Here is a 17,914-nt window from a genome sequence, read left to right as displayed (position 1 = left end):
AATTGTTATGTCTTATAGTTCTTGTCATATGATTCTTGGTACTTTCAGTTTTAAAATCATACATGAGCACCACAAATGGTATTAGTATGAATTAACCATTAGGCATAAAATGTTTAGAAAAATAAAGTGCATTATATCCATAATGGATATCCAACTTTTTACCTTCCTCGTTCATTCTAAACACTGAGCCATTGTTCTTGACTTTTCACTAAATCATAGATCAAATGGCTCTGCCCTTCATTTCAGGAAAAAAATATTAGAGGTCATTAGGCATGAATTATCTCATTTTTTTGCCTTCTCTGGCTGCAAACTGGAATTGTACTAATAATTGTACTCATCCTCCCTATCTTCCATTGCAGAAGATTTGCTGACCTCTCTCCTAAAAAATCTGAATATATCTTCCTGTATTCTTGGTCCCATTCCTTCCCCTATATGTTGGGACCCTCATCAATCATTCCTCTCTCTTCAGGGTTTTCAGATTCTTTGTCAGTAGTTTTTGGTCCTTGTCCCATAAACATCATCAAGTTCCTGAAGCAAACGACACACCTCTTCATTTACCCAACAATTCCCACCAATTACCCTCTCCCTTTACTAATTCCCTTTAGAGCAGTTTATACTTCCTTGATCTCCCCAAAATTTGATTTCTAGCACACTACTCTAATAAAATAATTCTGGCAAACATCAATGATTTCTAGGGGGTATTTTTCAATTTTCATTTACTTGACTTTTCTGCACTGTAAACAATGCTGACCACATACTCCTTTTTGAAGCTGGTTTTTTTTTTTTTCCCCTAGGACGTATATTCATTCATTCCACAACAGTGAAGTCTACCATGTATGAGATATTGTATTTGTTTTTATAATGGTGAAATAAGGCAGACATAGATCATGCCTCACAAACTTAAGCCTTCTTCTTGTCGCCCTTACATATTTTTCTGTGCGTTAAATACCATTCCCAAATTCATACATATCTCCCGGGCACTGCACCAGGTGCTAGGAATCTAGCAGTGAACAAGTCAACAAGATCCTTGCTCTTTTGGAGATTACATTTAAATACTCTTAATTTCTAAATTTATGTTTCTAGCCTACTACTGCCTTCTAGACTCCAGGCCTAAGTATCCAACTGCCCATCAGAAATCTTTACCAGTATATTCCCGAAGTGCCTCAAAAACAGAGTTCCAAGTTGAACCTCTCTTTTCCAAAATCCGTTCTTGCTCCTATATTTCCTATTTTGATGAAGACTATCATTACCTACTCTCATATCCAACCCAAAAAACTGGGAGTCATATTCAACTCATTTTTATTTCTCATATACAGCCAGCTATCAAGTCTAATAGATGAAACCTTCTAAAAGTCTCTTAAATGATGAATTCTCTCCTCTCCATTTCAGCCACTGCTTTAGTCTCTATGTATCTCCTGGAGTCAGCCACTGCTTTAGTCTCTATGCATCTCCTGGAGTCCTAAAAGAATCCCTAACAAGTCTCCTAATCATTTTCTACTATAGTTCTTCCTGATGGAGAGGCTATTCTTTAAAAAAAAAAATTTGCCTCATTTAAATTCCATAGTTCATAATCAATCATTACTATTGGTAAGTGCTTACTTAGTATTTTAACATCATTCTAACCAGGTTGAATATGGCAGTTTTTTGCTATTAGGAAAATGGATCAAAACTGTACAACATTTACTTTTTCAATGACTATTAAATTCCCTACCAATTTTATAAAAAGCTTTAGTTTAAAATGTCATCCATTTACCTTCATTTTTCCTTAGCATATCCACCACATGACTATTATGATTAGAAGCATTCGATGCCAAAGATGGATATAAAATGGCATTAGAATCCGTCAGTGCTTTAAAGTCTGGTTTGTTTTTCATTGAAGTTTCTTTTGTGGCTGGCTGTTCAGTTTTTGTGCTGTTTATTGTATCATTGATCTACAAGAAATACAACAGATTACTGTAGTAAGCAATATTCAATGAAATAAAAATACATGTAAAAAACAAGCAAAATAATTTACAATTTAAATACTTTTTATCAGAATATAAAACACCTAAAAATTACATTATTAATTTATACAGGATTTTTATTCAATTTTATAATAGTTTCTAAGAAAACAGTTTCTTTTCACTTAATCTCCACGCTCAAAAGATCCGTTTTGAAGAGGAAAGGGAGAGTATATTTTGAGGAAAAAAAATCTACATTTTAATAAGTGGTAGCTAGTATCACAAGCAAATACATACATAACACAGGAGAGAACAAAGCTACTGGGTCTGGTCAAATTTTCTTAAAGGGCAGACATGTATCCTAAAAATATGGTAACTCCAAAAGTAAAATCTCAGCTATATGGAATCTTCAAGCAAATAAACTATTCTATATGACTGAGTTTTCCATATAAAGATTTCATACATATACATATAATTATCCTATAGCATGAGGTATTTTGGATAAGAATTTCCCTAATTACATTTTTCTTAACCTTCTTAAACACACTATAATAAATACATTCAAACTTTTAAAAAAAATTATTACTATTATTATTATTATTTTTGAGATGGAGTTCTGCTCTTGTGGCCCAGGCTGGAGTACAATGGTACGATCTCAGCTCACTGCAACCTCCACCTCCCAGGTTCAAGTGATTCTCCTGCCTCAGCCTCCCGAGTAGCTGAGATTATAGGCACCCACCACCATGCCTGGCTAATTTTTTGTATTTTTAGTAGAGACGGGGTTTCATCATATTGGCAAAGGCTGGTCTTGAACTTCTGACCTCAGGAGGTCCACCCACCTCAGCCTCCCAAAGTGCTGGGATTACAGGAGTGAGCTACCGTACCTGGCCTAAAAAATTATTTTTATTTTTTATTTTTTTGAGACAGGATCTTGCTCTGTTGACCAGGCTGGACTGCACTGGCACGACCACAGTTCACGGCAGCCACCACCTGCCAAGCAATCCTCCTGCCTCAGTCTCCCAAGTAGCTGGGGCTACAGGCACACACCAGCATACCCAGCTAATTTTTCTATATTTTGTAGAGATGGGGTTTTGCCATGTTGTCAAGGCTGTTCTTGAACTCCTGAGCTGAAGGATCTACCACCTTGGCCTCCCAAAATGTTGGGATTACAGGTGTGAGCCATAGAACTCAGCTGCTACGTTTACAATGTTTTGATAATTCAAGTCATCAATGTGTATATCAGTTATTATACCTACAGGTCTACCTAACCATAAAAGTGACCTGGCTTCATTCAAATACCCTAATGTTGTTCTTTCTAATTACCTGTTTTTTGTTACTTTTCTGTCTCTATTTTTATTGTCAGCTCATAATTTCTCATGGCTCTGAGGATACTTGTCTATAATATGCCCTGTGCTTGCCCTTAATTGGTGGTACTACTGTTTATAAGTGATGATGATGATGATAGCCACAACTATGCCAGGCATTATGGCAGACAGTGTACTATATATATCCATACACTCTGGATCTTACTTAATCTTCACAAGAATCCTATTAGTAAGATAACTTGACCCCTATTATAGATGAAGAAAATGATACAGAACTTAAGTTACAAACCTATAGTCAGGTAGCCAGTAAGTAACAGCTAGAATTTGAATTTGTTTTATTTCATTTCAAAATTCTTACATCTGGAATGTGCTTTTTGCTTAAAATCAGACATTCAGTCTAACTGAAATTTTATAAAATAAGTATAAATAAATCCTGAGAATTTTCATTAAACATGATAGATTAAACACATTTGCTTCAGGAGATTTCTCCAAAACCCAATTCAAATGACAAAAAAGGAATTTTTTAAAGTATGAAGCTATAACCTTTTAAGAAAAAAAGAGAATGGCAGAAGAGAGAATAGTAGATAAGATGTAAAACAGAACAGCTGGAGCTAAGAGCCTTCTCCTAAGTGAAAAGTCACTAAGATGTGGCCTGTTTGTGCCCCAGGGCCCAGGGCAGTCAGTGGTGGCAGAGGTGCAGAGTACAAGAAAACGCTGGAAGCTTGTCACACAGAAGTCTGTTTAAGAAGTGTTGTAGCCCTAGTTCTGCTCTCCCAGAATACCAAGGCAGAGAAATTCCTCTCCTTCATTCTAGCTGAAGATGGAAAATAGGTAGAAAGGTTGAAATGTGAGTCTCTAGACTACGCTACAGTATCCCACAAATGATACAAGTATGAGGATGATACAAGTATGGGGAGAGGCGCCATACTGAAAATTGGAATTAAATGAAAGTCTAAATGCTGAACAGAAATATACCTTCCCTCCAATCCCCTTACTAAGCTCCCAGATTCTGACAGCCAGGCTCATAACCCTTAAGCAAGAGGTTGGAGAATTCTTAGGGGAAACTAACTGGTCTAAGAAAAAAGACCCACAGATATTGACATTTGTAGGTCCCCGCCCACTTACTCTTGTTGAGGTTTACTAAGCAACAAGCCACATCCACATGCATAGGCCTTCCAGGTTTTCTTAAAGCCTCACTTTAAACATAAAGGGACAGCCAAGCATCAGCAGACACTTGATGACAACCTCTAATGTAGAAGTCCAAGATTAAAACACATTAAAAAATAAAAAGGAGCTTGAAAAAAGGAAACATAACAAAGAGCAGACTAAAACTCCAAAATGTTTTAAAGTATAATTCTTCAGGAGAGAAGGAAAGATATTATATTTATGAAACAAGAATAGGGTACTATAGCAGAAATAAAGAAAATGAGGCTTTTAGAAATTAAAAATGTGGTTGGATATATTTAAAATGTAAACATTGGAATAGACAGAGAAAACAGAAGATAAAAAGCAAAATCAGAGGACTAGTTTATTAAAAAAAAAAAAAGAAAAGAAATTGAGGGAAGAAATCATCAGTAATGAAGGTCATGAGTTTCCAGAACAATGGGGTCCACTGGGTGAGGCACACCAAATGAAGACATACACTCTAAGGCACATCACTGTTGAAATTTCAGAATACTGGGGATAAAAAGATAAAAAATTAGTCATATATAAAGGATCAGGAATCCAAATGGCATCACACTTTTCAATAGCAACACTGAATGCTAAAAGACGCTACAAAAATTCCTACAAATTTTTGAGGGAAAAACTTCCGATATAGGATTCTATAAGCCAGCCAAACTATCAGTTAAATACGCTAAAGACATTTTCAGATATGCAAGATCTCAAAAAGTTTACCTTTCATAAGCCCACTTCTCAGGGGGTTGCAACAAAATAAAGGAAAATACAAAGAAAGAGGAAGAAATAAGGTCAAGAAATATGGGCTGTAACACAGGAAAGAGATAAATTCCTATTATGAAACAGAGAAGGTAGTTCTAAGGTGAGAGCTGTGCAGCAGGCCTAGAGAAGAACCAGTACCTGAGGACAGGGGGCTCCAGGAGGAATTGTTCCAAGGGTGGAAAAAAGAAACTACCTTTATGTCCAAATATCTTAAGTTTTATAACTTTTTGGAAAATTTGATTATGAATTAATGATAGAGAAGAAGAAAACTAAGCAAGTGAAAAAGTGAGGCAGTTAATGCCAGGAAAAACAAATTTGCATGAAAAAGGAGTAATTCTCATAGCACACTACATGGCTCACCTGCAACTGTTTCACCATCATAGTGTAAACATCAAGCCATAATTCTACTAAAAATATGTGAAGGATGTGGGAACAGGAAAGGAGGGGATGAGGCAGAATTGTAAGAGATCATTAAAATTGTCATCTTTCATTACTGACGACAATTGATCTAAAAGTAGAACCTTCAACAACATGAGTTTGAACTGTGAGGGTCCATTTCTATGTGGATTATTATTTATTTATTTGTTTTTTGAGACAGGATCTTGCTCTGTCACCCAGGCTGGAGTGCAGTGGCGCAACCTCGGTTCACTGCAAGCTCCGCCTCCTGGGTTCACGCCATTCTCCTGCCTCAGTCCCCCAAGTAGCTGGGACTAGAGGTGCCCGCCACCGTGCCTGGCTAATTTTTTGTATTTTTTTTTAGTAAAGACGGGGTTTCACCATGTTAGTCAGGATGGTCTCAATCTCCTGACCTCGTGATCTGCCCACCTCGGCCTCCCAAAGTGCTGGGATTACAGGTGTGAGCCACCGCGCCTGGCCGTGGATTATTTTTAAGAAATACAATTGGTGCTCCATATCTGTGGGTTCCACGTCCTCAACCAAACACGTATGGAAAATACAGTATTCGCAGGATGCAAAAATTGTGGATACAGAGGGCCGAATTTTTGCATTTGCACGTTCCACAGGGCCAACTACAAGACTTGAATATCGAGGGGACTGTGGGGGGGTGGGTCCTGAAACCAATGCCCTGCAGATACAGGACAACTGCACATAGTTAGATACTAAAAGAAAGCTACAATAGTTTAAAGTAGTTGCTTCTAGGGAACAGAAATCAAGAGCAGGTAGGTACAGGGTAGGAAACTACTGCTCTTCATCATAAACTTTACAGTATCATCTAAATCTGTGACACACACACACACATATATATACACATACATAGTATATAATCAACATATAACATATGACTACATATAACAGAAATATTATGTCTAATATGACAGGCTACTTACAAACTGTATGAGCTTTACTTGTAATAACACCTTCCTGACATACTATAAGTATGACATGATATACTTCCGGACCTATGCCTTTACTGGTCTTCAGTCATACTCAGAACATATTAGTCAATACCTACATCATTTTCTTTGAAAAAAGTCTACTGAGGTAGATGGCAGTTTACCAAATAAAAATAATCTTAGTAAGCATATTCATTACTCTCTACCAAGACCTACTGTGATGTACTTCATAAACAAGAAATAACCTCACAAGTGTTCAATTTAGTAACTGATATTTTTCAGTAAACAAAATACATAGTAAAGAAAATATTTTATACATATTTTTAAAGTACATCTTTAGATGTCTGTGTGACATTTAGAAATGGCAAAATATAGACACGTAAGTACATATTACATTGAATTAGTCTGATGCTCTGTGTAATGCAGCTACGCTTCTCTTGGCCTGGGGTTTTCAATTCAGGCTTCAGTCAGAGTGATCTGTGAAGCTTTCTTTAAAAACAGAGCTGCCTGGGCATTTTCCTAAAGATTCTGCTTCACTAGATTTGAGGAAGAGCTTGGGAATCTGTGTGTGTTTGTTTGTTTGCTTGTTTAGCTCAGAGTTAACTCTCAAGTGCAGGCAGGATTAAGGACCCCTCTTCTAGAGTAGTAGTATGCTAAAAATCTGAATAAAAATTGAAACTATAACCATAAACATAAACATCCAATTACCTTCATACACTTTTTTACTTACACTGTTAGGAACGATGTTATTACTGCCTTGTCTGTGAGGGTCCATCCTGACTCCTATAGGAATGAGAAAGGTTCAGACTGATATGCTCTTAATTAGCTTCAATAAAATATAATTAAATATTTTTAAAGTTACATATTAAAGTTTAAAAAGTAGTATCTTTACCAAAGGTTATATGTTTTCTTAATAGTTTGCTTAAGTTGACTGAAATTCTCTCTGGAAAAATGTGCAAAATTTGTGTTTGCTTTTACTTCCAAGGCCTATTTAGTTAAAAATACTTTTGAAAAAGCTGAGATATTTATGAAAGCAAATTAAAGCCAATCTGCTGAAGTCAAGTAATATGTCAAATTAGGAAAGTACATAAAAATGAACTGCAGAAAACACAATCTATCCTACGTTTCTATGTATTCTACTACATCATAATGGTAAGACAGCCAAGTTTCAGAACTGAAATACAATGTATTATCAGGCATGGACCTAATGCCATAAAATTTTATTAAACCAAACCTAATCACAGACTTTTATGCAGATATTCTACATATATATATATATATATGTATACACCCAAACACCCCCCCCGACACACACACATATATGTACTGCAGTATATGTGTGCGTGCATGTGTGTGTGTGTGTATTTTTTTTTTTTTTTTAAGACAGAGTCTCGCCTGTTGCCCAGGCTGGAGTGCAGTGGCATGATCTCAGCTCACCGCAACCTTCACCTCCTGGGTTCAAGTGATTCTTTTGCTTCAGCCTCCTGAGTAGCTGGGATTACAGGTATGTACCACCATACCCAGCTAATTTTTGTATTTTTAGTAGAGATGGGGTTTTACCATGTTTACCAGACTGGTCTAAAACTCCTGACCTCAGGTGATCCACCTGCCTCAGCCTCCCAAAATGCTGCGATTACAGGCGTGAGCTACCATGCCTCGCCTGCAGTATATATTTTTAAAAGCATGTGAGCACACATACTTTAAGCATGAAAATTATGTTACCTTGCATATTTGGTGCTGCTGAAGAATCTGATGATGCAGCTTGGTATGGCAAGTCCGTACTCAACTGCAAAAGATAGCCCTCAACTGTAGACACTTCATCCCACTTGACATGAAAGGAGTTGGTGGTGGCTTTGATCAGCTGTACTTGAGATGGTGCTGGTGGTTTCTCTATAGAATAATAAAGATATTATACATTTAAGTTTCCAGTGTATAAATGGTTTGCTGATATAGTTTGTTTGGACTGGAGCTTTGAAAACATCAGCAATGAACATCTGCTTACCAAGACAGGGAAAGTTTACTCAGATAAACGCAGCTATAGTAGGTCAAATAAAAATAGTTTGGGGTTCTTATTCTGTTTATTTATTTATTTTCTTGGACAAATATATCTATAAACAAAACAATCCAGTACAAAACTACCGAACTATTTGAGTCATCAGATTCGGAAATGTGTTTAATCCTAGAAGGGTTTTTTCTGGGGGAAGCTGGGAATCCTAGAAGGAGTTTTTTTTGAGGGAGGCTGGGGAGAGGCAAGGGGAGCCAAGTAATAAAGCTACATTATTTTATCTTTCTTAGAAGTTCTAATATTCTTTAATTTTATGAGCCAATTTTCAGCCAACAGCATACGTGTTAGCAATTCTGTTAATGTTAGCAAAGATAACTTGGACATGATATTTTATAAAAGCATAACTTCTCTGAAATTAATACCCCCTTATCAAGACTTGTACTACCAGCTGGACATGGTGGTTCACGCCTGTAATCCCAGCACTTTGGGAGGCCGAGGTGGGCGGATCACCTGAGATCAGAAGTTCAAGACCAGCCTGGCCAACATGGGGAAACCCTGTCTCTACTAAAAATACAAAAATTAGCCGGGCGTGGTGGCTGGCACCTGTAATCCCAGCTACTTGGAAGGCTGAGGCAGGAGAATCACTTGAACCTGGGAGGTGGAGGTTGCAGTGAGCCAAGATCATATCACTGCACTCCAGCTCGGGTGGCAGAGTGAGACTCCATCTCAAAAAAAAAAAAAAAAAAAAGGAATGGTGGGAGGAAGAGATAAATCCTCAACTTTCATAGCAGAAAGTGAGCACATTATTGTCTAAATGAAAAAAATATATATATATCAAAGTAATAATATATGTATGTGATATAGAGATATGGAAGTTAATACCTAAAGAATCATTTAACAGAGTTAAGAACAAACAAATGTTTGTAAAGCAAGTAAAATGAGGAAAGGTGCGAGCAAAGAACTGTGATTTTTCATAGAAAGCCTCATGGAATTTTATTACTCTTTTACATGCTATCAAATGCACAAAGTTTAACTAAAAGTGAAAAACAAAACAAAACAAAACAAGATGAGCCCCCTCTTCCACCAAAACTGATGCTAACTTATCAAGAGGAAAAGCAAAATCTATATTTTGCCCTTATGATCGTGGCCATGATTACTTTTAGAATAATACTGATATCTAAAGCTTATTATGAAAAGGTTTATAGAAAAACAGGCCATTCAAATCCAATTTTTTAAATCTTTTTAAGTCATAGATCCCTTAGAGAATCTGCTCAAAGTGATATAATCCCTACAGAGAAAATTCAGTCATACACTTTTTTTCATTCAATTTCAGAGACTGAAGCTTATCCTTAGACTTCAGTTAATAATTTCCAATTTCCAACATGAACCAGTAAGTTCAATTTTCTATCTTTTTTTCTTGCTTGCTAGTACATGCTTCTTTCATAGGCAGCATTTACTCTCTTAATTGTTTCATTATTTTTTCAACTATCTTAATTTTAAAATTAAACTCTTTTTACATTACAAAAACAATACATGCTACTGTGGAAAATACAGACAAGTAATGACAGAAAAGCTTTGAAGAAAATGTATAATCTCAGCTCTCAGATAATGCTTTGGTGTGTGTCCTTCCAAGTTTTCTATTTATAATTTTGAAAATACTGGAGTCATTACATGTTTTATAATCTATTTTTCTCATGTAACATCACATATTACATCTCCAGATCTAATTTCTCTAATGGCCACTAGATTCATCTATTCATTCAAATGCCTGCTTGATCTTATTTCAAATTTAGCATGGTCTAAATGGAACTCTTGACTTTCTCCACAATGTTATTTTCTCTCAGTCTTCTCTATCTCAGTAAAATTCAAGCTAAAAACTTCATCCTCCATTCTGTCGCTTGCCACACAAATTATCATCCGGTTCTGTCAATAAGAACTCCAAAATGTATCCTGAATTTATGCAGTCCTCCCCTCCTCCATTGTCACCAACTATAGTCTAAAACACTTTTTTGACTACTGCAAGAGATTTCTAACTTGTCTTGCAGTGTGCACCTAGAATTCATTTTCCATACAACTGCCAGTGACCATTTCAAAATGTACATCAGAATGTGTCACATTTCTCCTTCAAACTTACACATAACTTCCTGCTGCACTTCAAAAATAACTTAGAAATTCTACCACCACATTCAAGGCCCTATGTCCTGTGGTCATCTCTCTAACCTCCATTCCTACACTTTCTTCTTTGTTTACCCAGTTCAAATCTGTTGCCAAACATGCCAAGTATTCCCATCTCAGACTCCTTGTATGTGCTGTTCCCTCTTCCTGCAGTGGTTTCTCTGGCCTTTTTATGTGGGTATCTCCTTCTCACCATTCGAATAACATCCCACGTCATCTCATCACAGAATCATTTTTTGACTACCCACCCTGAAGCAGCCACCACTCCTGTGCCCAATACCTAACACCACTATCTCATGTATTCACATGATTAACAGAAACTGAACTTATTTTGTTAATCTGTTTCACTATTGCTCATTATCTCCTTGCTGTCATACCCCCTCAGAATGTAAGTTCTTTGTGAGAGCAGGGGCACTACCAGTCTTGTTTGCTGCTATATTCTCAGCATTTAGAACAATTCCTGCTACACAGCTGTCAATCAATATTTATTAAAAATTGATGTGAGGTACACATTTTTAAAAATTGTGGCGCTCTAATAATTTTTTTCCCCCTTTAGAGATGGGGTCTTGCTCTGACACCCAGGCTGGAGTGCAGTGGAGCAATCAGAGCTCACTGCAGGTAGACTCAGACTCCTGGGCTCAAGTGATCCTCTTGCCTCAGCCTCCCAAGAAGCTGGGACTATAGGCATGAGCCACTGTACCTGGCTAATTTTTTGTTTGATAGAGATGGGGGTCTCACTATGTTGCCCAGGCTTGTCTTGAACTCATGGCACCAAGTAATCCTCCTGCCTCAGCTTCCCAAAGTGCTAGGATTACAGGTGTGAGCCACTGCACCCAGTCTCTATTTTTTAAAAATCTTTTATTTTAAAATAATTTTAGGTTTGCAAAAAAGTTGCAAAGATAGTACAGCATTGCCATAACCCCCTGGCCCCAGTTTTCCCTTTTCTCCAGCTTCCCCTAATATAAGCACGTTTGTTAAAACTAAGAAATTATTGGTGTAATACTATTAACTCAACTATAGACAACTCAGATTTCACCAGTTTTTCAATTAATGTCTTTTTTTGTTCCAGGATCCAATCCAGAACACAACATCACATTCAGCTGTAATGTCTCCTTTGTCTCCTCCACTTTTTGATTATTTCTTAGTCTTTCCTTGTTTTCCTTCGCTTTGAAACTTCTGAATAGTACTGCTCACATATTCTTTGTAGAAGATCTAGAATGTCCCTCAATTTGGGCTTGTCTGATATTTTCTCATAGTTAGACTGAGATTATGGATTTGGGAATACCACCGAGGTACTTTTACTTATCACATGATATTAGGGAGTAAATGATACTAACTTGACTTATCACTAGTGATATTAACCTTGATCACTTGATTAAGGTAGTACTTGCCAGGTTTCTCCTGCTTGCCAGGTTTCTGTAAAGCTACTATTTTCCCTTTCCATACTCTATTCTTTGCAAAGGAGTCTTTAAATCCAGTCTACACTCAAGGAGAGGATAATTATATACTTCTCAGGAGTGGAGAATAACTACACATATTGTTTCTTCTATTCATACTTAATTATGGGAAACAGAGGTAGTAGCATTTACAGTAAGTCTCAAAAGGCAGACATTTGAGTGCTTACCTAAAGGAAAAAGTTTATTTGTTAACTATTCTTACCTACCAGTATCAAGATACCAAAGATCCTTGCAGCAAACTTGACTATTCAGTGCTTTTTTGTAGCCATCTCTTCCACTCCAAAAATACAATCGAGTGCCAATTGCAACAGCGCAGTGGCCAGCTCTTGGTCTTGGTCTTGAATTTTTTTTATCTTCCTGAGAATCTGATACTAGGGTGGTCCACTCTGTTGTATCTGAAAAGATAGAAATATCCATGACTAATTTTTTTTCTTAACAAAATTACAAAAATCACCTTATTAATAAAGTTTAATTCAATGAGTAACTCTTAAAAAACTCACCCAGATTTAGGTAAGAAAATGAACTGGTACATCTCCATTCACAATCATGAGGTGAAGTCTCAGTATTTTCCCCCTTATGTGGGACCCATCCACCAAAAATGTACATCCTGAGCAACAACAAAACAAAAACATAAAGTAGCTTATTTCATTTTACTTCTTGGATTTGAAGTGCGAAGAATAGAAAACTCTCCTATCAGTTGACTCAGAGCTCCAGAACTATTCATTCACTTACCATTGTCAAGGTAATGGGAATAAGAAGATGAATAAAGTGGTCTTCTTTCAAGAGTTTACAATTTTATGAAGCAATACAGAATCACAATTGTTTCTCTCTGGCAAGTTACTTAAAGTGAAGAATATTTTGATTATAATATATTTAAAAATCAATATTGCCTATAATATACTAAGGGTACCTCAGTCAGAAAGATACTCAATTGATCTATGACATCCAAAGTCAAACTTAAAATTGTATGCATATAGTAACCAAAGAGGATTAAATTTCATATAACTTTGGTCATTGATATCACTTAAACAAAAAACTTTAAACTGTGTTCCTTTAGGGCCCTAGGAGTTCTGAAGACAAGCCTGATGGCTGCTGGAAGAGAAAGGCTCATCAGGCAGAAGTCAGGGCCCATGTGACCTGATGTCAACCAGAGATCTATTTTTTTTTTATGCCAATCCGAGATTTTTTTTTTTTTTGAGACAGGATCTTGTCCTGTTGCCCAGGCTAGAGTGCAGTGGCATGATAATGGTCCACTGCAAACTCAACCTCCTGGGCTCAGGCCATCCTTCCACCTTGGCCTTCCAAAGTGCTGGGATTATAGGTGTGAGCCACCATGCCCGGCCAGAGCTCTGTTTTTTAAAATCCATTTTATATGCTGGGGTTTCAATGGAAAATTACATTTTATAAAATGGCTCTTCAGTTAAAAAAATGTATAAAAATGTCTAAGATTTTGTTTAAATGTAAAGAACATCCTGTTTGGTTTTGAGTTTATTTAAAAAAAAAACAAACTAGGTTCTAAATTACAACAATCATTTCCTAAAATATTACATTTAAGGTAGAATCCCTGAAGTAGTAACTATTTCATTAAATTCTGATTAAACAGTACTCCTAATTGTGGCACAATGTTGCACAAATAAGGGAATTTGTTGATGGTAGTAATAGCCAACATTTATGGAGTGCTCACTTCATACCAGAAACTGTTCTAAGCATTTCGAATGTATTAATTCATTTAGTCTTCATTACAGCCTTGTCAAGTAGGTTTTACTTTAATCCACATTGTATACTTAAGGAAAGTGAGGTACAAACATATTAAATTTTCTTGCCCCAGGTCATAAAGGACAAGTGCCAAAGCTGAGTCTTGAATTTAGGCCATCTGGTTACAGAGTTTGTATTCTAACCATCAACTCTATATTGCCATCTAAAGCATAATCATTAAGAGCATGTGCCTCAGCACAAATGAAGCAATACCAAAAATATGAAAAAGGAAACAGTGAGTTAGGTGATTAGTTTGGCAACACCCAGGTTTACACTTACATAAAGCCTACTCTGGGCAAGGCATTATAAGGAATGCAAAGAAGTAAAAGAGAGAGCATAAGAAAATGGCATATTAAGTATTTTTGCTTCTACAGACAAATTATTTTAGCTCCAGTAAGCACAATCAAACTTTATTAACCTTCATAATCTATTTCTAAGAAACTACTAGCGTTACTTTCTTTGTGGGCTTCTTAAGTTGTTTTTAAAAAAAAAAAAAACAGAAGCAAAATACAAAAAACCACCATACTTGTTTCCTATAACACTGGCTGTATGAAGGCTTCGTGGAAGTGGCACTGTCCCTTTAGTTTCTGGTTTTGACCATGACATAGTTTCTAAAAGTAAAAATAATTATATTAGCAACTTGATCTAACAACAGTAAATTACCTCAACTTGCATAATTTCAAAAAATAAAACAAGGACTTACCAAAATGAAACAAAGTATTTTAAAACAATTATTTGAACATTATCTTAAACATTTCCAGCTTACATAAACTGCCAATCAGAAATCTATTTATACTTAATGTTAGTACAGTTAGCCCTCTGTATCCATGGGTCCTGCATCAACAGATTCAATTAACCACAGATTGAAAATATTCACAAAAAACTTTGGTTGCACTGAACATGTTTTCTTTTTGTCATTATTCCCTAAACAATACAGTATAACAACCATTTATATAGTATTTACATTATATTAGGTGTTATAAGTAATCTCAAGTGGAGATGATTTAAAGTATATGGGAGAATATGCAAATATTACACCACTTTATATCAGGGACTTGAGCATCCATGGATTTTGGTATCCAGGATATCCATGGTATTCAGGAGGTCCTGAATAAATCCTCCACAGATACCGAAGGATGACTGTATTTGTAATAAATAAGTGTGCTTAGGGTACTACCAATTTTGAATTAAGAATATTAGAGATTTTATCATTTAAAGTAAGAGTACACTGGACAGAAGATAGTCAAAGGTGAGAGGCACACTACCCTCCAATCATTCATTCCTAAGATCCCTTTAGAGAGAACTACTTAAGGGTTTTCTACTGACCACGAATAACATTGTTAATGCTACATTTCCTGTAGATAAGGTAACCATATAAAGTTATCATCCTGTACAGGACATTTTTCAGAGTGAAAGGGAGTATTGTACTATTGATAATTACACAAGACAATAAGCATAAACCAGAATCATCCCAGGTAAACCAGGACATACGGTAACCCTGTTTACAGAACGCACAAGAGAGTTACTATCATAAACCAAACATTCATTTTCTCAATCTGATTTATCAGCAACCATTCATATCACATATCAGCTGTCCCTGGGGCCACAAGTGCTAGTTATAAATCTAAGTACAACTCAATAAATACTGCAATCAATAATATTTTTCAAAGCATCTTTTAATTTGCCTTATTCCTGAGCCTGAATCAAGTTAAACTTACCTAAGTCAAGCTGCCATAGGTCATCCAGGCGAGCACCACACATTCCACCAAAAACATACATTTTCGGACCTCCAGAATCTTTTTTGCAATATATAACAGCTGTGTGGGATTCTCTTGGAGAAGGCACAACCCCTTTAGTCACTGGAATGCTCCAACCCACAACACCAGAGCCATGCTGTAGCTCCAACTCATAAAAATCATTTAAATATCTAGAATATCATAGGAAAAATTAAAATATTCAGATAATATATACCCTTTCTTTGCATTTTATTTCTGTTTATAAAGATAAAATGTGCTTACTATGAAAAGTTCATATAGTACAGAAAGGCATTAGGAGAGCAGAAAACCCCAAACCTCATTCATACAATACATACTTATCAAACACTACTATGTACCAGGCACTCTTCTGGAGCTCAGTAGTGAGCAGAAGAGATTAAGAATAATTCCTGTTATCATTTAGCCAACACTCTTATCAATGACAACTTGCCAACTGTTGGTGTTAAAACATAGCTATAAATCCTCTGACACTCTTCCCATCGGGAAGTTGGGTCTATGTTCCCTTCCCTTGATTCTGGACTGGTTTGTGATTGCTTTGATTAATAGGGTATATGACTTCTGAGGCTGCGTCACAGAAGGCCTAAACGGCTTAAGTAGAATACTTACTCTTGGAATCCTGAACCACCATGTAAGAAGTTCAACTCCCATAAAACTACCATCTGGATGGCCATATGCAGGTATGTAGGGTGACAGAACCAGCTGAGTCTGTCCTTCAGCCATTGCAGTTGAGGCATCAGGCACAGAAGTAACCCCTTCAAGACTTCTCAGCTGAGGGCCCAGCCATCCCTCCTGTGGCCTATCTAAATTCCTGACCCACAGAATCCATGAACATAATCAAATGGTTATTATTCTGCATCACTAAATTTTGGGGCAGTTTACTGTATGGTACTAGATAACCAGAACAATCACTATTGAAAATATTTTGGTACATATCCCTTAAGACACCTCTGTCTATGGATAAACACATATGGATAAATGAGGCATACTAAAAATACTGCTTTGCAACCTTTAAAATTTTCATTATAATGTCATAGCAATGTCCTACATAGTTTTTAACTTTAGAAATTGGCACTAAGTTTCATGGATGTTTTTGAAGTTTTGCGCAAAATGACTTTTGTAGAAATTTATTTCCTACAAAATTATTATTCAAATGTAAAGGCAAATATTAAAACATTTCAGGACATATAAAACTTCAAAGTTTAGCTACATAATTGTTTTGGGGAAAATAATTCTAGGATGTTATCTAGGAAAAAGAAAAAGAAATATAATACTTTGAATAGGCCTGGCGTGGTGGCTCATGCCTGTAATCCCAGCACTTTGGGAGGCTGAGGCGGGAGGATCACGAGGTCAGGGGATCGAGACCATCCTAGCTAATACGGTGAAACCCAGTCTCTACTAACAAAAATACAAAAAATTAGCCAGGCATGGTGGTGGGCACGCCTGTAGCCCCAGCTACTTGGGAGGCTGAGGCAGGAGAATGGCGTGAACCTGGGAGGCAGAGCTTGCGGTGAGCCGAGATCACACCACTGCACTCCAGCCTGGGTGACAGAGCGAGACTCCGTCTCAAAATAAATAAATAAATAATAAAGAAATAATACTTTGAATAAGAGAAATGGTAGTAATTTGTGGTTACATCTAAACTGATGTTGAAATCTGTGGTTATGAGATCTAAATAACCACTAAGAAAAATTTACTACTAAGTTAATTTTTAAAATTTATCATAACCTGGATTAAGATTCAAAAATACATGGAACATACAGAAAAATGAAGTAGGCAAAAGAATGTTAAAATAAAGACAGTAATTTATTCCCAAGGTTGACAGGATATTTTCATTGTAAATGTGTGTTAATTTCCAAGCAACTAAGCTATGCACAAAATTAGCACATATAATTCTCAGATCACTATAGGGAAACAGTCAAAGAAAAATAATAAACAGGGGAAGAGTAAAGAAATGGGGAAAAAAGCAAAGTATAGTATATAGAAAGCAGTTAATAAGATAGTTTAAAAAAAAAAAAAACAGGCCAGGGCCAGGTGCTGTGGTTCACACCTGTAATCTCGGCAGTTTGGGAGGCCAAGGGGGGGTGGATCACCTGAGGTTAGGAGTTCAAGACCAACCTGGCCAACATGGTGAAACCCTGTCTCTACTAAAAATACAAAAATTAGCTGGGCGTGGTTGCGGGCGCCTGTAATCT

General features: G+C 36.5%; 1 protein-coding gene across 2 annotated transcripts in view; it reads right to left on the bottom strand.

Moving 5' to 3' along the window:
* HCFC2 (host cell factor C2) overlaps window positions 1-17,914 on the bottom strand; it is a 42,177-nt gene that overhangs the window by 11,268 nt on the left and 12,995 nt on the right. For both annotated transcript variants that reach the window (NM_001261732.1, XM_015152547.3), the window contains 7 exon segments: window positions 1,754-1,931; window positions 7,286-7,338; window positions 8,278-8,445; window positions 12,399-12,587; window positions 12,693-12,799; window positions 14,474-14,558; window positions 15,666-15,874. In NM_001261732.1, coding sequence (NP_001248661.1) covers window positions 1,754-1,931; window positions 7,286-7,338; window positions 8,278-8,445; window positions 12,399-12,587; window positions 12,693-12,799; window positions 14,474-14,558; window positions 15,666-15,874 — 989 coding nt within the window.

Source organism: Macaca mulatta, chromosome 11 (assembly GCF_049350105.2).
Source record: "Macaca mulatta isolate MMU2019108-1 chromosome 11, T2T-MMU8v2.0, whole genome shotgun sequence".
Classification (NCBI taxonomy): domain Eukaryota; kingdom Metazoa; phylum Chordata; class Mammalia; order Primates; family Cercopithecidae; genus Macaca; species Macaca mulatta.
This window is presented reverse-complemented; position numbering and strand designations above follow the sequence as displayed.